General features: G+C 31.1%; 2 protein-coding genes across 3 annotated transcripts in view; both read right to left on the bottom strand.

Annotated features, from left to right (window-relative positions):
• LOC127739173 (angiopoietin-related protein 7-like) overlaps positions 1-24,174 on the bottom strand; it is a 62,244-nt gene that overhangs the window by 4,852 nt on the left and 33,218 nt on the right. The window lies entirely within an intron of this gene.
• Positions 1-24,174, bottom strand: part of LOC127739172 (angiopoietin-related protein 7-like) — a 95,458-nt gene that overhangs the window by 61,106 nt on the left and 10,178 nt on the right. Inside the window, exon 4 of one of the 2 annotated variants that reach the window (XM_052250772.1) lies at positions 21,406-21,502. The exons of the other annotated variant lie outside the window; for it this stretch is intronic. Within the exon in view, the coding sequence (XP_052106732.1) occupies positions 21,406-21,502 (97 nt within the window). The remainder of the gene's footprint in view (positions 1-21,405; positions 21,503-24,174) is intronic. 2 annotated transcript variants of the gene reach the window in all.

The raw sequence follows: 24,174 nt of genomic DNA, 5'->3' as shown, positions 1-24,174 counted from the left end.
TATTTTAAAAATTGAAGCCAAATAGTATCATGACCAATTTCCAACTGAGCTTGTTTATGTTATCCATGCCCACCGTCATTTTACACCAAATTAATGAAATTTTGGAAGCCTTTTCGAATAATTCTCTAGAAAATATTTCAATAGGTTTTAAAATTTATATTGTAAATATACACGCTGCAGTTATTCATAGATAAATAAAAAAATATATTGTACCCTTACATCCAATCACAGCGCTCCTAATTTGACTTCCTTCACCTGCCTTGGGTACACAAAAGGCCAACCTAATGCTGGGAAAATGTAATAGTACCGTTTTCCCTATACTGTGACAGTAAGATATAAAGAATTCTTATGTCACCATTAATGCAATACTGGGTTATTGTGAAAACCTTGGCTATAATAAATACTTGTATGTCCCCATTACTTAAAGGAACATGGATAATTTTATGTCCCCACCCCTGCATGCTGGTTTACCTCTTTCTCTACTTCTTTCATAAAGGCTTAATAAACAACCTGTATTCAATCATATCTTATCTTTTAAAAAAAATAAATATAAACAGTTCCATTTAAACAGATAAAAATGACAATTCCATTCAATTTGTATTCATTTTATCCAAAATTTACAACATAAGTACAAATTCAAGATTTTTCATACTAATCTCCATTCCATGCTTTAGTATATGCCATATTGTGGTTCAAAATTTCAGAGCTTGTTATAAAATCCATTATTCTGTCTTGAGATGATAAAAACAAAGATATTAGACACTTAAAACATTAAATATGCAAAATACTCAGCTGTAAAGTTGCCTTTGTTGCCTGTATTAATCTATGAAAAAGTAGAATTATGTCCCTTGGGAGTATTGATTTCCAACAAAAGTCCTTTCAAACAGAAGAAAATGAAAAATAATATATGCCTGATATAATAAAAGATAGAAACTACAAAATGAAGCACTATTGAAATATTTGCTGCATGAATTGCCAAGAATGTGAACAATTCGTTACACAGGATAGCATAAATTCTATCTAAATTTAGCCTCATGTGGGCCTCTTTTTTTCTTAAATGGACAATTTCAACACTGAAAATGCTTCTAGTATGACCAAATATTGCCTAACCCTATAAACAGTACAAACTTAACCCGACAATTTGCCATTTTAATAGATTATGTCTAGAGAAATACCCAAGTGATACATTTAGGGAATTACACAGCAAAAGAGGATAATATTTCAGTTAAAAATATTTGTCGCGACTTGAATTCTGGTGTTTTCAATTGAATTAATCATTGCGAAAGGTGAAAACAACACAAAATAACTATAGTTTGGTGCATTTTATACAATATAGTTAATATTGAAATCCTAGAATTAGGTTTTATATCAGCACCCATCAATTTGACTTATTATTATGACTCAGCACTTTTCTCAACACAGTATTGTTCTCAGTCAAAAAAATTCTATTCTTTGTGATAAAAATCAAATGTACTTATCAAATGCTTCAAAATAGTAAAAAATGACTGAAGTCTGATTGATTTTGGTTTCCCTTGCTATCTTGAGTATAGGGAAAACGGTACTATTTATTCTGCCATAGGCGACAATACTAACATTTTCTAAATTTACCACTTTTTATAGTAAAAACCTGGATAAAACAGTTATGTGTTTTGTTAGAACTTTATTATTCTATTTTGAAAATTGAAGCCAAATAGTATCATGACCAATTTCCAACTGAGCTTGTTTATGTTATCCATGCCCACCGTCATTTTACACCAAATTTATGAAATTTTGGAAGCCTTTTCGAATAATTCTCTAGAAAATATTTCAATAGGTTTTAAAATTTATATTGTAAATATACACGCTGCAGTTATTCATAGATAAATAAAAAAAATATATTGTACCCTTACATCCAATCACAGCGCTCCTAATTTGACTTCCTTCACCTGCCTTGGGTACACAAAAGGCCAACCTAATGCTGGGAAAATGTAATAGTACCGTTTTCCCTATACTGTGACATTAAGATATAAAGAATTCTTATGTCACCATTAATGCAATACTGGGTTATTGTGAAAACTTTGGCTATAATAAATACTTGTATGTCCCCATTACTTAAAGAAACATGGATCATTTTATGTCCCCACCCCTGCATGCTGGTTTACCTCTTTCTCTACTTCTTTCATAAAGGCTTAATAAACAACCTGTATTCAATCATATCTTATCTTTTAAAAAAAATAAATATAAACAGTTCCATTTAAACAGATAAAAATGACAATTCCATTCAATTTGTATTCATTTTATCCAAAATTCACAACATAAGTACAAATTCAAGATTTTTCATACTAATTTCCATTCCATGCTTTAGAATATGCCATATTGTGGTTCAAAATTTCAGAGCTTGTTGTAAAATCCATTATTCTGTCTTGAGATGATAAAAACAAAGATATTAGACACTTAAAACATTAAATATGCAAAATACTCAGCTGTAAAGTTGCCTTTGTTGTCTGTATTAATCTATGAAAAAGTAAAATTATGTCCCTTGGGAGTATTGATTTCCAACAAAAGTCCTTTCAAACAGAAGAAAATGAAAAATAATATATGCCTGATATAATTAAAGATAGAAACTACAAAATGAAGCACTATTGAAATATTTGCTGCATGAATTGCCAAGAATGTGAACAATTCGTTACACAGGATAGCATAAATTCTATCTAAATTTAGCCTCATGTGGGCCTCTTTTTTTCTTAAATGGACAATTTCAACACTGAAAATGCTTCTAGTATGACCAAATATTGCCTAACCCTATAAACAGTACAAACTTAACCCGACAATTTGCCATTTTAATAGATTATGTCTAGAGAAATACCCAAGTGATACATTTAGGGAATTACACAGCAAAAGAGGCAAATATTTCAGTTAAAAATATTTGTCGCGACTTGAATTCTGGTGTTTTCAATTGAATTAATCATTGCGAAAGGTGAAAACAACTACAAAAGAACTATAGTTTGGTGCATTTTATACAATATAGTTAATATTGAAATCCTAGAATAAGGTTTTATATCAGCACCCATCAATTTGACTTATTATTATGACTCAGCACTTTTCTCAACACAGTATTGTTCTCAGTTAAAAAATTCTATTCTTTGTGATAAAAATCAAATGTACTTATCAAATGCTTCAAAATAGTAAAATATGACTGAAGTCTGATTGATTTTGGTTTCCCTTGCTATCTTGAGTATAGTGAAAACGGTACTATTTATTCTGCCATAGGCGACAATACTAACATTTTCTAAATTTACCACTTTTTATAGTAAAAACCTGGATAAAACAGTTATGTGTTTTGTTAGAACTTTATTATTCTATTTTAAAAATTGAAGCCAAACAGTATCATGACCAATTTCCAACGGAGCTTGTTTATGTTATCCATGCCCACCGTCATTTTACACCAAATTTATGAAATTTTGGAAGCCTTTTCGAATAATTCTCTAGAAAATATTTCAATAGGTTTTAAAATTTATATTGTAAATATACACGCTGCAGTTATTCATAGATAAATAAAAAAATATATTGTACCCTTACATCCAATCACAGCGCTCCTAATTTGACTTCCTTCACCTGCCTTGGGTACACAAAAGGCCAACCTAATGCTGGGAAAATGTAATAGTACCGTTTTCCCTATACTGTGACATTAAGATATAAAGAATTCTTATGTCACCATTAATGCAATACTGGGTTATTGTGAAAACCTTGGCTATAATAAATACTTGTATGTCCCCATTACTTAAAGAAACATGGATCATTTTATGTCCCCACCCCTACATGCTGGTTTACCTCTTTCTCTACTTCTTTCAAAAAGGCTTAATAAACAACCTGTATTCAATCATATCTTATCTTTTAAAAAAAATAAATATAAACAGTTCCATTTAAACAGATAAAAATGACAATTCCATTCAATTTGTATTCATTTTATCCAAAATTTACAACATAAGTACAAATTCAAGATTTTTCATACTAATCTCCATTCCATGCTTTAGAATATGCCATATTGTGGTTCAAAATTTCAGAGCTTGTTGTAAAATCCATTATTCTGTCTTGAGATGATAAAAACAAAGATATTAGACACTTAAAACATTAAATATGCAAAATACTCAGCTGTAAAGTTGCCTTTGTTGCCTGTATTAATCTATGAAAAAGTAGAATTATGTCCCTTGGGAGTATTGATTTCCAACAAAAGTCCTTTCAAACAGAAGAAAATGAAAAATAATATATGCCTGATATAATAAAAGATAGAAACTACAAAATGAAGCACTATTGAAATATTTGCTGCATGAATTGCCAAGAATGTGAACAATTCGTTACACAGGATAGCATAAATTCTATCTAAATTTAGCCTCATGTGGGCCTCTTTTTTTCTTAAATGGACAATTTCAACACTGAAAATGCTTCTAGTATGACCAAATATTGCCTAACCCCATAAACAGTACAAACTTAACCCGACAATTTGCCATTTTAATAGATTATGTCTAGAGAAATACCCAAGTGATACATTTAGGGAATTACACAGCAAAAGAGGCAAATATTTCGGTTAAAAATATTTGTCGCGACTTGAATTCTGGTGTTTTCAATTGAATTAATCATTGCGAAAGGTGAAAACAACTACAAAAGAACTATAGTTTGGTGCATTTTATACAATATAGTTAATATTGAAATCCTAGAATAAGGTTTTATATCAGCACCCATCAATTTGACTTATTATTATGACTCAGCACTTTTCTCAACACAGTATTGTTCTCAGTTAAAAAATTCTATTCTTTGTGATAAAAATCAAATGTACTTATCAAATGCTTCAAAATAGTAAAATATGACTGAAGTCTGATTGATTTTGGTTTCCCTTGCTATCTTGAGTATAGGGAAAGCGGTACTATTTATTCTGCCATAGGCGACAATACTAACATTTTCTAAATTTACCACTTTTTATAGTAAAAACCTGGATAAAACAGTTATGTGTTTTGTTAGAACTTTATTATTCTATTTTAAAAATTGAAGCCAAACAGTATCATGACCAATTTCCAACGGAGCTTGTTTATGTTATCCATGCCCACCGTCATTTTACACCAAATTTATGAAATTTTGGAAGCCTTTTCGAATAATTCTGTAGAAAATATTTCAATAGGTTTTAAAATTTATATTGTAAATATACACGCTGCAGTTATTCATAGATAAATAAAAAAATATATTGTACCCTTACATCCAATCACAGCGCTCCTAATTTGACTTCCTTCACCTGCCTTGGGTACACAAAAGGCCAACCTAATGCTGGGAAAATGTAATAGTACCGTTTTCCCTATACTGTGACATTAAGATATAAAGAATTCTTATGTCACCATTAATGCAATACTGGGTTATTGTGAAAACCTTGGCTATAATAAATACTTGTATGTCCCCATTACTTAAAGAAACATGGATCATTTTATGTCCCCACCCCTACATGCTGGTTTACCTCTTTCTCTACTTCTTTCAAAAAGGCTTAATAAACAACCTGTATTCAATCATATCTTATCTTTTAAAAAAAATAAATATAAACAGTTCCATTTAAACAGATAAAAATGACAATTCCATTCAATTTGTATTCATTTTATCCAAAATTTACAACATAAGTACAAATTCAAGATTTTTCATACTAATCTCCATTCCATGCTTTAGTATATGCCATATTGTGGTTCAAAATTTCAGAGCTTGTTGTAAAATCCATTATTCTGTCTTGAGATGATAAAAACAAAGATATTAGACACTTAAAACATTAAATATGCAAAATACTCAGCTGTAAAGTTGCCTTTGTTGCCTGTATTAATCTATGAAAAAGTAGAATTATGTCCCTTGGGAGTATTGATTTCCAACAAAAGTCCTTTCAAACAGAAGAAAATGAAAAATAATATATGCCTGATATAATAAAAGATAGAAACTACAAAATGAAGCACTATTGAAATATTTGCTGCATGAATTGCCAAGAATGTGAACAATTCGTTACACAGGATAGCATAAATTCTATCTAAATTTAGCCTCATGTGGGCCTCTTTTTTTCTTAAATGGACAATTTCAACACTGAAAATGCTTCTAGTATGACCAAATATTGCCTAACCCCATAAACAGTACAAACTTAACCCGACAATTTGCCATTTTAATAGATTATGTCTAGAGAAATACCCAAGTGATACATTTAGGGAATTACACAGCAAAAGAGGCAAATATTTCAGTTAAAAATATTTGTCGCGACTTGAATTCTGGTGTTTTCAATTGAATTAATCATTGCGAAAGGTGAAAACAACTACAAAAGAACTATAGTTTGGTGCATTTTATACAATATAGTTAATATTGAAATCCTAGAATAAGGTTTTATATCAGCACCCATCAATTTGACTTATTATTATGACTCAGCACTTTTCTCAACACAGTATTGTTCTCAGTTAAAAAATTCTATTCTTTGTGATAAAAATCAAATGTACTTATCAAATGCTTCAAAATAGTAAAATATGACTGAAGTCTGATTGATTTTGGTTTCCCTTGCTATCTTGAGTATAGGGAAAACGGTACTATTTATTCTGCCATAGGCGACAATACTAACATTTTCTAAATTTACCACTTTTTATAGTAAAAACCTGGATAAAACAGTTATGTGTTTTGTTAGAACTTTATTATTCTATTTTAAAAATTGAAGCCAAACAGTATCATGACCAATTTCCAACGGAGCTTGTTTATGTTATCCATGCCCAACGTCATTTTACACCAAATTTATGAAATTTTGGAAGCCTTTTCGAATAATTCTGTAGAAAATATTTCAATAGGTTTTAAAATTTATATTGTAAATATACACGCTGCAGTTATTCATAGATAAATAAAAAAATATATTGTACCCTTACATCCAATCACAGCGCTCCTAATTTGACTTCCTTCACCTGCCTTGGGTACACAAAAGGCCAACCTAATGCTGGGAAAATGTAATAGTACCGTTTTCCCTATACTGTGACATTAAGATATAAAGAATTCTTATGTCACCATTAATGCAATACTGGGTTATTGTGAAAACCTTGGCTATAATAAATACTTGTATGTCCCCATTACTTAAAGAAACATGGATCATTTTATGTCCCCACCCCGACATGCTGGTTTACCTCTTTCTCTTCTTCTTTCAAAAAGGCTTAATAAACAACCTGTATTCAATCATATCTTATCTTTTAAAAAAATTAATATAAACAGTTCCATTTAAACAGATAAAAATGACAATTCCATTCAATTTGTATTCATTTTATCCAAAATTTACAACATAAGTACAAATTCAAGATTTTTCATACTAATCTCCATTCCATGCTTTAGAATATGCCATATTGTGGTTCAAAATTTCAGAGCTTGTTGTAAAATCCATTATTCTGTCTTGAGATGATAAAAACAAAGATATTATACACTTAAAACATTAAATATGCAAAATACTCAGCTGTAAAGTTTCCTTTGTTGCCTGTATTAAAAAGAAAAAAGTAAAATCACAAAAATACTGAACTCCGAGGAAAATTCAATCGGAAAGTCCCTAATCACATGGCAAAATCAAATGACAAAACACATCAAACGAATGGACAACAACTGTCATATTCCTGACTTGGTACAGGCATTTTCAAATGTAGAAAATGGTGGATTGAACCTGGTTTTATAGCGCTAAACCTCTCACTTGTACGACAGTCTTATCAAATTTCGTTATATTTACAACGATGCGTGAACAAAACAGACATTATAAATAAAATAGTCAAAATATGGGTACAGCAGTCATCACTGTGTTACAATATCAAAACAAACAATTATTTACAAAAAAAGCACAAAAGCATCTATCAAATTAAGACCCACATTCATTGCTTCGCGTGTCTGACGTCAGAAAATGTAAACGTCACATAAGAAAAAAGTTTGTCATTCAATGTCTATTCAAAACAATTTTATAATTTCACATGGGGAATGTTGGTATACAGGGTTAAAAAATCAAAAGTTATGTTAGAATTAATTTCAGAAATAGACCGAGATTTATAATTGTCCAGAAGTTCTTCAGAACCCTTAAGAATCCACATATGGTAAATACCACTACGCGAGTAAAATAAATTTGTCGTTTGTCGTTCAAAGTATTTTCAAATTTATAATAGAACAATAACATAATGACATATAATAGAACAATAACATAATGACGGGATCTTTTAAAGTACAGAGTCACGTTATAAGAACCACAGAAACACAAAAAGTCGCATATACAAAACACACCAGTAAAAATTAAAGATAATACAAACACATTGACGGGATGTATAAGTACCTAGCCACGTCAAATGGATATCACAGAAAACAAACCAAACAGTAAAAGTAATATTAATAATAGAACAAAGACAAATGAAAGAACAATATTACACGTTGTTAAGATGATAAACAACGTCAGTATGCAGAATCTATACTTCAAGACCATCATGTATTGTTTGTGAAGTTGATACGGAATATTTATCAACAAGGTCTTGGTACCTTCCGATGAACTTTTTTAGAAAAAGGACGAGACGTTCTTTGACATACCCCTGGTTCATCAACTTTCTGCTCAGACACTGGTGACGTTTTACAAAGTCTGAGTAAGAGCTGCAAGCTCTTGAATATCGAATAAGTTGGGAAATGTATATCCCATATGCAGGTGAAGTTGGTATATTGCTACTAAGGTGGGGGAAATTTATAATTTTAAAATTAAAATCGTCTCGTTTGTCATAGATTCTGGTACTGAGATGACTGTGTATGTCAAATTCGAGATATAAGTCTAAAAATGAGGCGGAGGAAGCCGTGTCTGTTGTTTCTTTAATTTCTAGTTCTGGGGGATATATTAATGGAACCCAATCAGAAAAGTTCGGATTGTTAATGGAAAGAACATCATCAATATATCTAAAAGTGAAATTAAATAATCTGGCTTCTTTGATCTTCTTGTTTTTGACAAGTGTCTGAAGGAACTCCGATTCATATGAAAATAAGAAGAGGTCGGCAAGGAGAGGCGCACAGTTCGTTCCCATAGGAATGCTGACAATTTGTTGAAAAAGTCTACCTCCAAATTCAACAAATATGTTGTCGATAAGAAACTCCAGCATACTGATCACTTGTTCTTCTGTGTAGCATGTTTTACCCTTTTGTTCACTATTAACAAAATATGCCTTATGATATCCCAAAGTAATAAATTTATAGCGTATGCTACCATTTTTATGATGAAAGGCATTGTGGATTATTTCTTTCAAGCGATTTTTCAATTTCACATGGGGAATGGTGGTATACAGGGTTGAAAAATCAAAAGTTTTGATAGAACTAATCTCAGAAAAAGACCGAGATTTAAAATTATCTAGAAGTTCTTTAGAATTTTTAAGAATCCACATATGGTTAATACCACTACGCGAGTAAACAGTTTCACAGTATTTCTGAAGACCCTCTTTCACTGCGGACAGAATTTTAGTCAATCTAATGGACAATTCTTTAGTGGAACATGCAGATGAGCCGGCAATGTACCGTTGTTTGTAAGGAATTTTGTGGAGCTTAGGTATCCAATACAAAAAAGGTAAGTCCTCCGATTTGGTGTTCAATGTAATGTTCATTGAAGCCATGAAGGACTTATGATTTGCTAAAATCTCATCCTTGTCAAATGATATGTCTTTGTATGTGGGATTACCTGAGTGCTCATTTATTCCTAATTCTTTTACAAGACATTCGTAGTAATACGATTTACATATAAAGACAATATTATTTGAAGCTTTGTCCGCAGGAACAACAACATACTTATCATGAAGAGATGATAGACATTTCACGGCCTCTTTGTCTCTGAAAACGGACTTAGGTCGATCATTCACACAGTTTTTCAACTTATGAATGCGACGTTTTAATCTATGAAAAAGTAGAATTATGTCCCTTGGGAGTATTGATTTCCAACAAAAGTCCTTTCAAACAAAAGAAAATGAAAAATAATATATGCCTGATATAATAAAAGATAGAAACTACAAAATGAAGCACTATTGAAATATTTGCTGCATGAATTGCCAAGAATGTGAACAATTCGTTACACAGGATAGCATAAATTCTATCTAAATTTAGCCTCATGTGGGCCTCTTTTTTTCTTAAATGGACAATTTCAACACTGAAAATGCTTCTAGTATGACCAAATATTGCCTAACCCCATAAACAGTACAAACTTAACCCGACAATTTGCCATTTTAATAGATTATGTCTAGAGAAATACCCAAGTGATACATTTAGGGAATTACACAGCAAAAGAGGCAAATATTTCAGTTAAAAATATTTGTCGCGACTTGAATTTTGGTGTTTTCAATTGAATTAATCATTGCGAAAGGTGAAAACAACTACAAAAGAACTATAGTTTGGTGCATTTTATACAATATAGTTAATATTGAAATCCTAGAATAAGGTTTTATATCAGCACCCATCAATTTGACTTATTATTATGACTCAGCACTTTTCTCAACACAGTATTGTTCTCAGTTAAAAAATTCTATTCTTTGTGATAAAAATCAAATGTACTTATCAAATGCTTCAAAATAGTAAAATATGACTGAAGTCTGATTGATTTTGGTTTCCCTTGCTATCTTGAGTATAGGGAAAACGGTACTATTTATTCTGCCATAGGCGACAATACTAACATTTTCTAAATTTACCACTTTTTATAGTAAAAACCTGGATAAAACAGTTATGTGTTTTGTTAGAACTTTATTATTCTATTTTAAAAATTGAAGCCAAACAGTATCATGACCAATTTCCAACTGAGCTTGTTTATGTTATCCATGCCCACCGTCATTTTACACCAAATTTATGAAATTTTGGAAGCCTTTTCGAATAATTCTGTAGAAAATATTTCAATAGGTTTTAAAATTTATATTGTAAATATACACGCTGCAGTTATTCATAGATAAATAAAAAATATATTGTACCCTTACATCCAATCACAGCGCTCCTAATTTGACTTCCTTCACCTGCCTTGGGTACACAAAAGGCCAACCTAATGCTGGGAAAATGTAATAGTACCGTTTTCCCTATACTGTGACATTAAGATATAAAGAATTCTTATGTCACCATTAATGCAATACTGGGTTATTGTGAAAACCTTGGCTATAATAAATACTTGTATGTCCCCATTACTTAAAGAAACATGGATCATTTTATGTCCCCACCCCTACATGCTGGTTTACCTCTTTCTCTACTTCTTTCAAAAAGGCTTAATAAACAACCTGTATTCAATCATATCTTATCTTTTAAAAAAAATAAATATAAACAGTTCCATTTAAACAGATAAAAATGACAATTCCATTCAATTTGTATTCATTTTATCCAAAATTTACAACATAAGTACAAATTCAAGATTTTTCATACTAATCTCCATTCCATGCTTTAGAATATGCCATATTGTGGTTCAAAATTTCAGAGCTTGTTGTAAAATCCATTATTCTGTCTTGAGATGATAAAAACAAAGATATTAGACACTTAAAACATTAAATATGCAAAATACTCAGCTGTAAAGTTTCCTTTGTTGCCTGTATTAATCTATGAAAAAGTAGAATTATGTCCCTTGGGAGTATTGATTTCCAACAAAAGTCCTTTCAAACAGAAGAAAATGAAAAATAATATATGCCTGATATAATAAAAGATAGAAACTACAAAATGAAGCACTATTGAAATATTTGCTGCATGAATTGCCAAGAATGTGAACAATTCGTTACACAGGATAGCATAAATTCTATCTAAATTTAGCCTCATGTGGGCCTCTTTTTTTCTTAAATGGACAATTTCAACACTGAAAATGCTTCTAGTATGACCAAATATTGCCTAACCCCATAAACAGTACAAACTTAACCCGACAATTTGCCATTTTAATAGATTATGTCTAGAGAAATACCCAAGTGATACATTTAGGGAATTACACAGCAAAAGAGGCAAATATTTCAGTTAAAAATATTTGTCGCGACTTGAATTCTGGTGTTTTCAATTGAATTAATCATTGCGAAAGGTGAAAACAACTACAAAAGAACTATAGTTTGGTGCATTTTATACAATATAGTTAATATTGAAATCCTAGAATAAGGTTTTATATCAGCACCCATCAATTTGACTTATTATTATGACTCAGCGCTTTTCTCAACACAGTATTGTTCTCAGTTAAAAAATTCTATTCTTTGTGATAAAAATCAATTGCACTTATCAAATGCTTCAAAATAGTAAAATATGACTGAAGTCTGATTGATTTTGGTTTCCCTTGCTATCTTGAGTATAGGGAAAACGGTACTATTTATTCTGCCATAGGCGACAATACTAACATTTTCTAAATTTACCACTATTTATAGTAAAAACCTGGATAAAACAGTTATGTGTTTTGTTAGAACTTTATTATTCTATTTTAAAAATTGAAGCCAAACAGTATCATGACCAATTTCCAACGGAGCTTGTTTATGTTATCCATGCCCACCGTCATTTTACACCAAATTTATGAAATTTTGGAAGCCTTTTCGAATAATTCTGTAGAAAATATTTCAATAGGTTTTAAAATTTATATTGTAAATATGCACGCTGCAGTTATTCATAGATAAATAAAAAAATATATTGTACCCTTACATCCAATCACAGCGCTCCTAATTTGACTTCCTTCACCTGCCTTGGGTACACAAAAGGCCAACCTAATGCTGGGAAAATGTAATAGTACCGTTTTCCCTATACTGTGACATTAAGATATAAAGAATTCTTATGTCACCATTAATGCAATACTGGGTTATTGTGAAAACCTTGGCTATAATAAATACTTGTATGTCCCCATTACTTAAAAATATGGATCATTTTATGTCCCCACCCCGACATGCTGGTTTACCTCTTTCTCTACTTCTTTCAAAAAGGCTTAATAAACAACCTGTATTCAATCATATCTTATCTTTTAAAAAAAATAAATATAAACAGTTCCATTTAAACAGATAAAAATGACAATTCCATTCAATTTGTATTCATTTTATCCAAAATTTACAACATAAGTACAAATTCAAGATTTTTCATACTAATCTCCATTCCATGCTTTAGTATAGGCCATATTGTGGTTCAAAATTTCAGAGCTTGTTGTAAAATCCATTATTCTGTCTTGAGATGATAAAAACAAAGATATTAGACACTTAAAACATTAAATATGCAAAATACTCAGCTGTAAAGTTGCCTTTGTTGCCTGTATTAATCTATGAAAAAGTAGAATTATGTCCCTTGGGAGTATTGATTTCCAACAAAAGTCCTTTCAAACAGAAGAAAATGAAAAATAATATTTGCCTGATATAATAAAAGATAGAAACTACAAAATGAAGCACCTTTGAAATATTTGCTGCATGAATTGCCAAGAATGTGAACAATTCGTTACACAGGATAGCATAAATTCTATCTAAATTTAGCCTCATGTGGGCCTCTTTTTTTCTTAAATGGACAATTTCAACACTGAAAATGCTTCTAGTATGACCAAATATTGCCTAACCCCATAAACAGTACAAACTTAACCCGACAATTTGCCATTTTAATAGATTATGTCTAGAGAAATACCCAAGTGATACATTTAGGGAATTACACAGCAAAAGAGGCAAATATTCCAGTTAAAAATATTTGTCGCGACTTGAATTCTGGTGTTTTCAATTGAACTAATCATTGCGAAAGGTGAAAACAACTACAAAAGAACTATAGTTTGGTGCATTTTATACAATATAGTTAATATTGAAATCCTAGAATAAGGTTTTATATCAGCACCCATCAATTTGACTTATTATTATGACTCAGCACTTTTCTCAACACAGTATTGTTCTCAGTTAAAAAATTCTATTCTTTGTGATAAAAATCAAATGTACTTATCAAATGCTTCAAAATAGTAAAATATGACTGAAGTCTGATTGATTTTGGTTTCCCTTGCGATCTTGAGTATAGGGAAAACGGTACTATTTATTCTGCCATAGGCGACAATACTAACATTTTCTAAATTTACCACTATTTATAGTAAAAACCTGGATAAAACAGTTATGTGTTTTGTTAGAACTTTATTATTCTATTTTAAAAATTGAAGCCAAACAGTATCATGACCAATTTCCAACGGAGCTTGTTTATGTTATCCATGCCCACCGTCATTTTACACCAAATTTATGAAATTTTGGAAGCCTTTTCGAATAATTCTGTAGAAAATATTTCAATAAGTTTTAAAATTTATATTGTAAATATGCACGCTGCAGTTATTCATAGATAAATAAAAAAATATATTGTACCCTTACATCCAATCACAGCGCTCCTAATTTGACTTCCTTCACCTGCCTTGGGTACACAAAAGGCCAACCTAATGCTGGGAAAATGTAATAGTACCGTTTTCCCTATACTGTGACATTAAGATATAAAGAATTCTTATGTCACCATTAATGCAATACTGGGTTATTGTGAAAACCTTGGCTATAATAAATACTTGTATGTCCCCATTACTTAAAAATATGGATCATTTTATGTCCCCACCCCGACATGCTGGTTTACCTCTTTCTCTACTTCTTTCAAAAAGGCTTAATAAACAACCTGTATTCAATCATATCTTATCTTTTAAAAAAAATAAATATAAACAGTTCCATTTAAACAGATAAAAATGACAATTCCATTCAATTTGTATTCATTTTATCCAAAATTTACAACATAAGTACAAATTCAAGATTTTTCATACTAATCTCCATTCCATGCTTTAGTATATGCCATATTGTGGTTCAAAATTTCAGAGCTTGTTGTAAAATCCATTATTCTGTCTTGAGATGATAAAAACAAAGATATTAGACACTTAAAACATTAAATATGCAAAATACTCAGCTGTAAAGTTGCCTTTGTTGCCTGTATTAATCTATGAAAAAGTAGAATTATGTCCCTTGGGAGTATTGATTTCCAACAAAAGTCCTTTCAAACAGAAGAAAATGAAAAATAATATTTGCCTGATATAATAAAAGATAGAAACTACAAAATGAAGCACCTTTGAAATATTTGCTGCATGAATTGCCAAGAATGTGAACAATTCGTTACACAGGATAGCATAAATTCTATCTAAATTTAGCCTCATGTGGGCCTCTTTTTTTCTTAAATGGACAATTTCAACACTGAAAATGCTTCTAGTATGACCAAATATTGCCTAACCCCATAAACAGTACAAACTTAACCCGACAATTTGCCATTTTAATAGATTATGTCTAGAGAAATACCCAAGTGATACATTTAGGGAATTACACAGCAAAAGAGGCAAATATTCCAGTTAAAAATATTTGTCGCGACTTGAATTCTGGTGTTTTCAATTGAACTAATCATTGCGAAAGGTGAAAACAACTACAAAAGAACTATAGTTTGGTGCATTTTATACAATATAGTTAATATTGAAATCCTAGAATAAGGTTTTATATCAGCACCCATCAATTTGACTTATTATTATGACTCAGCACTTTTCTCAACACAGTATTGTTCTCAGTTAAAAAATTCTATTCTTTGTGATAAAAATCAAATGTACTTATCAAATGCTTCAAAATAGTAAAATATGACTGAAGTCTGATTGATTTTGGTTTCCCTTGCGATCTTGAGTATAGGGAAAACGGTACTATTTATTCTGCCATAGGCGACAATACTAACATTTTCTAAATTTACCACTTTTTATAGTAAAAACCTGGATAAAACAGTTATGTGTTTTGTTAGAACTTTATTATTCTATTTTAAAAATTGAAGCCAAACAGTATCATGACCAATTTCCAACGGAGCTTGTTTATGTTATCCATGCCCACCGTCATTTTACACCAAATTTATGAAATTTTGGAAGCCTTTTCGAATAATTCTGTAGAAAATATTTCAATAAGTTTTAAAATTTATATTGTAAATATGCACGCTGCAGTTATTCATAGATAAATAAAAAAATATATTGTACCCTTACATCCAATCACAGCGCTCCTAATTTGACTTCCTTCACCTGCCTTGGGTACACAAAAGGCCAACCTAATGCTGGGAAAATGTAATAGTACCGTTTTCCCTATACTGTGACATTAAGATATAAAGAATTCTTATGTCACCATTAATGCAATACTGGGTTATTGTGAAAACCTTGGCTATAATAAATACTTGTATGTCCCCATTACTTAAAAATATGGATCATTTTATGTCCCCACCCCGACATGCTGGTTTACCTCTTTCTCTACTTCTTTCAAAAAGGCTTAATAAACAACCTGTATTCAATCATATCTTATCTTTTAAAAAAAATAAATATAAACAGTTCCATTTAAACAGATAAAAATGACAATTCCATTCAATTTGTATTCATTTTATCCAAAATTTACAACATAAGTACAAATTCAAGATTTTTCATACTAATCTCCATTCCATGCTTTAGTATATGCCATATTGTGGTTCAAAATTTCAGAGCTTGTTGTAAAATCCATTATTCTGTCTTGAGATGATAAAAACAAAGATATTAGACACTTAAAACATTAAATATGCAAAATACTCAGCTGTAAAGTTGCCTTTGTTGCCTGTATTAATCTATGAAAAAGTAGAATTATGTCCCTTGGGAGTATTGATTTCCAACAAAAGTCCTTTCAAACAGAAGAAAATGAAAAATAATATTTGCCTGATATAATAAAAGATAGAAACTACAAAATGAAGCACCTTTGAAATATTTGCTGCATGAATTGCCAAGAATGTGAACAATTCGTTACACAGGATAGCATAAATTCTATCTAAATTTAGCCTCATGTGGGCCTCTTTTTTTCTTAAATGGACAATTTCAACACTGAAAATGCTTCTAGTATGACCAAATATTGCCTAACCCCATAAACAGTACAAACTTAACCCGACAATTTGCCATTTTAATAGATTATGTCTAGAGAAATACCCAAGTGATACATTTAGGGAATTACACAGCAAAAGAGGCAAATATTCCAGTTAAAAATATTTGTCGCGACTTGAATTCTGGTGTTTTCAATTGAACTAATCATTGCGAAAGGTGAAAACAACTACAAAAGAACTATAGTTTGGTGCATTTTATACAATATAGTTAATATTGAAATCCTAGAATAAGGTTTTATATCAGCACCCATCAATTTGACTTATTATTATGACTCAGCACTTTTCTCAACACAGTATTGTTCTCAGTTAAAAAATTCTATTCTTTGTGATAAAAATCAAATGTACTTATCAAATGCTTCAAAATAGTAAAATATGACTGAAGTCTGATTGATTTTGGTTTCCCTTGCGATCTTGAGTATAGGGAAAACGGTACTATTTATTCTGCCATAGGCGACAATACTAACATTTTCTAAATTTACCACTTTTTATAGTAAAAACCTGGATAAAACAGTTATGTGTTTTGTTAGAACTTTATTATTCTATTTTAAAAATTGAAGCCAAACAGTATCATGACCAATTTCCAACGGAGCTTGTTTATGTTATCCATGCCCACCGTCATTTTACACCAAATTTATGAAATTTTGGAAGCCTTTTCGAATAATTCTGTAGAAAATATTTCAATAAGTTTTAAAATTTATATTGTAAATATGCACGCTGCAGTTATTCATAGATAAATAAAAAAATATATTGTACCCTTACATCCAATCACAGCGCTCCTAATTTGACTTCCTTCACCTGCCTTGGGTACACAAAAGGCCAACCTAATGCTGGGAAAATGTAATAGTACCGTTTTCCCTATACTGTGACATTAAGATATAAAGAATTCTTATGTCACCATTAATGCAATACTGGGTTATTGTGAAAACCTTGGCTATAATAAATACTTGTATGTCCCCATTACTTAAAAATATGGATCATTTTATGTCCCCACCCCGACATGCTGGTTTACCTCTTTCTCTACTTCTTTCAAAAAGGCTTAATAAACAACCTGTATTCAATCATATCTTATCTTTTAAAAAAAATAAATATAAACAGTTCCATTTAAACAGATAAAAATGACAATTCCATTCAATTTGTATTCATTTTATCCAAAATTTACAACATAAGTACAAATTCAAGATTTTTCATACTAATCTCCATTCCATGCTTTAGTATATGCCATATTGTGGTTCAAAATTTCAGAGCTTGTTGTAAAATCCATTATTCTGTCTTGAGATGATAAAAACAAAGATATTAGACACTTAAAACATTAAATATGCAAAATACTCAGCTGTAAAGTTGCCTTTGTTGCCTGTATTAATCTATGAAAAAGTAGAATTATGTCCCTTGGGAGTATTGATTTCCAACAAAAGTCCTTTCAAACAGAAGAAAATGAAAAATAATATTTGCCTGATATAATAAAAGATAGAAACTACAAAATGAAGCACCTTTGAAATATTTGCTGCATGAATTGCCAAGAATGTGAACAATTCGTTACACAGGATAGCATAAATTCTATCTAAATTTAGCCTCATGTGGGCCTCTTTTTTTCTTAAATGGACAATTTCAACACTGAAAATGCTTCTAGTATGACCAAATATTGCCTAACCCCATAAACAGTACAAACTTAACCCGACAATTTGCCATTTTAATAGATTATGTCTAGAGAAATACCCAAGTGATACATTTAGGGAATTACACAGCAAAAGAGGCAAATATTCCAGTTAAAAATATTTGTCGCGACTTGAATTCTGGTGTTTTCAATTGAACTAATCATTGCGAAAGGTGAAAACAACTACAAAAGAACTATAGTTTGGTGCATTTTATACAATATAGTTAATATTGAAATCCTAGAATAAGGTTTTATATCAGCACCCATCAATTTGACTTATTATTATGACTCAGCACTTTTCTCAACACAGTATTGTTCTCAGTTAAAAAATTCTATTCTTTGTGATAAAAATCAAATGTACTTATCAAATGCTTCAAAATAGTAAAATATGACTGAAGTCTGATTGATTTTGGTTTCCCTTGCGATCTTGAGTATAGGGAAAACGGTACTATTTATTCTGCCATAGGCGACAATACTAACATTTTCTAAATTTACCACTTTTTATAGTAAAAACCTGGATAAAACGATTATGTGTTTTGTTAGAACTTTATTATTCTATTTTAAAAATTGAAGCCAAACAGTATCATGACCAATTTCCAACGGAGCTTGTTTATGTTATCCATGCCCACCGTCATTTTACACCAAATTTATGAAATTTTGGAAGCCTTTTCGAATAATTCTGTAGAAAATATTTCAATAGGTTTTAAAATTTATATTGTAAATATACACGCTGCAGTTATTCATAGATAAATAAAAAAATATATTGTACCCTTACATCCAATCACAGCGCTCCTAATTTGACTTTCTTCACCTGCCTTGGGTACACAAAAGGCCAACCTAATGCTGGGAAAATGTAATAGTACCGTTTTCCCTTCACAATACATCTGTTTTTGGAATATTAAATCATGTGCACAAGACTAAACTGATCAACTGTAACACGAGATAATGTACAGGTTATTACTGTATATGTACTTTTTTTTCGCGGTGTATTTATTTTCACGAATTTCGCGGAAGGTATATTTTCGCGAAAATAAATACACGCGAACAAAAATACAATTTTCATGCATATAAAAACCTGTAATACAATATCCCAAATGATTTTTGACAATTGTACATGCATGTTTGTTTACCTTGAGTACCCCCAAGAGCCTCATTTGAAATGAGATATTGTAAAAACAACACGAGAGCCAATTAAGGATTAAAGATATCACAGAATGACCAACGCTGGTATGATAGTTTTGTTGTGTAATTAATTATAATATCTTAATCAGATAATAATCTCCATTTGAACAAATGACAGTTTTGATAATTGCATTGATCGATTAATATTTTATGAACTTAACCAAATTAAAATCAATTTCAGACAAAATAACAAGTGAACAGTTTATAAACTGAAAAATTTGGCCTCAAATGTCCAAGTTTATTTTTCAACACATGTTCTTATGCCATCCCCGATTTAATCCATCGACCTTTCAAAGTTTTCTCTTTCACACTATTACTCATTAATCCCTGAAGGGTACATACTATCCACAAAATAAACCCTTATTCAATTCCTATTAAACAGACCGTTATTAATATTTTTTTCAATTTTGGTAATACCGCGAAATTAAGTACACGCGAATATGTCGGCAATACCAAACACGCGAAAATAAGTACTCGCGAAAAAAGTACATATACAGTATGTCAATATAACAGTAACAGTGATATACTAACCTTTAAATTGGGTGCACTCGTTTAATTATTCTAGTATAAAAGGTATTGTGAACATATTTAATTCATGGATAGATACTGAAACACAATTAAAAAAAAATAAATACAATTCTAAATTAAATCGCTGTGATCCGTCCATTCGTTTTTCAAATCAACAGAACAGCTACATTTTACAGGTCGGGCAAATTTCCTTATACGGACATGTATTATTTAGCATACTTATACCTCCGTCAATGCATGTGTTAGTGTTTGTTTACCAATAAAGCATTTTTTTTTTTATTTTGGCGATTGACCAATCCACTTAATGATTTGCAATGCATTATGGACTACTTAATTTTTTTACTTATTGCCAGAAAAGAATTTTTCTTACTTTTTTTCTCTCGATTACTTGGTGATATCACCTCTGAATATACTCATTCTTTCAAAAGAAACTTTTTGCTGTGAGTATATAAATATATTCAAAACAAATTCCTATAAACTTTAATGCAAAAAAAAAAACATTTTATGAATGAACATGTGTAAAATAGTAATTATGAATATCCCCATCGAGAGGCCCCTGGCATACTGTAATTGCGTGAAGTCTTTGTTGTCGACAGCCAGTGATCGACACGTTTAGTAATAAAGGATAACAGTCAAGACTAGGTCCAATGATGGTGTCTGTGTTTAACATATACACATTTCCGAGTAAACTGTCATCACGTGCATGCAGGTTGAAAACATTAATGTGTTTTCCTTTAGTGTACTTATTTACAATATGCTTAAAATATTTAAGTAACATTATACATATTAGTTACCTGCATTCCCCGAATAGCCACTAATAGTCAGTCTGTAATTGGTGGATTGATCACCGACTTTAAAATTTTTAAAGAGAGCGTATTTCTTCTCACCATTCCAGTCCTCCAGTTCAATCCTCAGTTGATGGTTTCCTCGTGATGTCAGCATGGCGATATACTTATTTCCTGAATTGTGCGATTAGAATAATTGAAAAATATATCAATACAATGACGGCTATTAAAGTTAAGCACCATTAAAACCACTTGTCAAATTGACTGATACGGGTTTAAAAAAGAGAGTTATCAACTAAGGCGTTTTGTTCTAAATCTTTATCAACAGACTGACTATGTATTATTTACCCTTAACTGATGAAAATAAATGAACAAGCTTACCTAACCAAAATTCCTCATTTAGGTCACCAAACCCATTTTCATAGTCTTGCCAATTTCTGTAGAACTCTGTGACTCCATTGAAACGCTTTTGGATAACCTTTGAGAATTACAGAATGATAAAATATTTACAGTCGCAAATACAGTTTTCCTCGAAAGGAGCTATAAAAGTTAAAATATATCAGTTATTAGAAAATCTTTGTTTTTATGTGCAAGGAAATCATATCATACGTTTTAAATGTTACCGAAAAGACCACCAGTAGTCCCTAAAACAAAGAAAAAACAAACCCCATAAAAATGGTAATGAAGTAAGCACTTGTAGTGATGATCAACACCCTCAAACGCTGAAAATGAGAACTTCATTACGGCTAAGACCAATTGGGCATATCCATGGTAACTAGTGACGAAAATATTCCATAAAGGTAAATCAATATTGACGGCATCCCTAAAACCTTTATATAAATGACTTCTTTACCTTTAAGAAACCCCAATTTCAATAATTCCAATGTAACCAGCAACAATGTATCAATAAAACCATAATAGTGATAGAAAAACCGCATCTTGAATATAACTTTAACAGGGAGATAATTATCATCCATATTCAGGTGAAAACTGAAACATAACTTTCAAACGTTACAATTATGGAAAATTCAGAACTATCTCTGTTAGTTTAAGTTAGTTGTCATTTTTCGATATCAGTAAAAATAAGAAACAGACTTTTAAAATCGTACAGTATCATGTATCCCAAATCCAATTTGTTAGATACAAACACAAGTCTCGATGAGAAGACATCATCTGTAAAGCGGAGCGTTAAGATGAGGTATAATGGTCATTCCTTTATATCGTTGCACCGCGGAGGATATAGTAGTGATCTCCGTCCGTCCATTCAACGGAAACACTTCCATACTCAGAGGCCGTTTGACATAAAGCTTTCATTCTTGGTAGGGTTATATGTCGTCCTATTCTTGTGACCGTGCTTGATCAACAGTTTGATTTGACAATTTTTAAATGAGTTATGGGACTTTAACCAGTTTTAATATTATAACAATAACACTAGTGAACGCAACTCCTCTGAGTCTTTTTACAGAAACCCGCTTTCAAGTAACTCCAGTGTGTACTACATCATTGAGTTTATTTCGCCATAAATTAAAATCTGATCATTCCTTAATTATCTTTTAAAAATCAGTTTGCAGTCTGGCTGAAATACATTCTTGAAAATATTGTTTCCATGAATGTAGATGGAATTGAACTTAACTTTATATTTAAATTAGCTTGAGGTGGCCTTATTTTGATCTTTTATGGCATTTGATTTCTATGGTTTTCATACGGCTTACAAAATGATGATCAAACATGTTCCACTAATATTTCAATATTTTCATTTCTGTTTTTTCGTTATGCTGACTTTCCAGAAGAACTACATAATGAGCTACTTAGAGACCCAGAGCTGTCAGAGTCACAAATAATGTCTTGGCGTCAGCATGTTATAAGATGTTTTAACCAAGAATGTTGACGTACTTCCCTTTTGGATGAATTAAAGCCTGGAGAAGTATTGATCATTATGGATTGGGCCATGATTTTTTTACCCTTATTCTTCAGGGAAAAGCAATCAGAGTGGATTGGTCACAAGGGACTGAACTGGCATGTGTGTGTCTGCTTCTTCAAAGATAATGACATTATTAATTATTTGAAATAAAATTATTTTTCATAGAATTATAAAAAAAACCCCTACTTTTCACTGATTTTTGTCTCGCCTGGAACTTTGCAGTATGCGAGACATAGGGATTAATATCTGGCGGCGGCGGTGTAAACTATTTGTATAAGCTCTATATTTCAGAAGGCAGAAGACCTGGTTGCTTTATACCTTTAGCATATACCTTATGTTAAGAAGTTTCCGTCTGTCATGTGTCCATTTTTCTTGACCTCATTTTCCTGGTTCTGCGACTTCTTGATAAAAAATTATATTTTTTTTGTCACGTGAATTTTTCTCTTATGAGTAAAAGGATAATTATATTTTGAATATGGGTTCCTTGCAACGTCTACATTTCCATCAGACAGGGATCACCTGACCTCGACCTCACTTCATGGATCAGTGATCAAGGTTAAAGTTTCGTGATTAGGTCCCTTCCTCGGATACTATAAGCAGTAGGTCAAATATATCTGGTGTATGGAATGATTGTAAGGGTACATGTCAGTCTGGCAGGTTGCATCTGATCTTGACCTAATTTTCATGGTTTAATAGTTAATGTTAAGTTTTTGTGTTTAGGTTTGTTTTTCAAGTATTATTAGCAATAGGTCATTTGGTGTTTGGAATGGTTGTTAGGTGTACCTGTCTGTCTGATACGATTAATCTTACCTTGACCTCCTTTTCATAGTTCAATGGTCAATGATAAGTTTTTATACGACTGCAAAATCTTTGCGGACGTAAAGAGGTATGACGTTGTCGTCGTCCGAAGAAATTTGGTTTTCAGACAATAACTTCAGTACAAGTGTTTTTCTGTGGATTTTTATGAAATTGAACCACAAGGTTCCATACCACAAAAGAAAGGTTGGGATTGATTTTAGAGGTTACTATCTAAACTGTTTAGGAATTAGGGAAAAAGAAACCAAGAATTTATCTTGTTTCAGGACAATAACTTGTGTATATATGTATGGATCTTTATTAAATTGTACCACAAGATTCCATAACTGAAAAAGATGGTTGGGATTGATTTTGGGGTTATGGTTTAAACTGTTTAGGAATAAGGGGCAAAAAAACAAGGATTTTCTAGTTTC

Source organism: Mytilus californianus, unplaced genomic scaffold (genome assembly GCF_021869535.1).
Source record: "Mytilus californianus isolate M0D057914Y unplaced genomic scaffold, xbMytCali1.0.p SCAF_4, whole genome shotgun sequence".
NCBI classification, from domain to species: Eukaryota; Metazoa; Mollusca; class Bivalvia; order Mytilida; family Mytilidae; genus Mytilus; species Mytilus californianus.
This window is presented reverse-complemented; position numbering and strand designations above follow the sequence as displayed.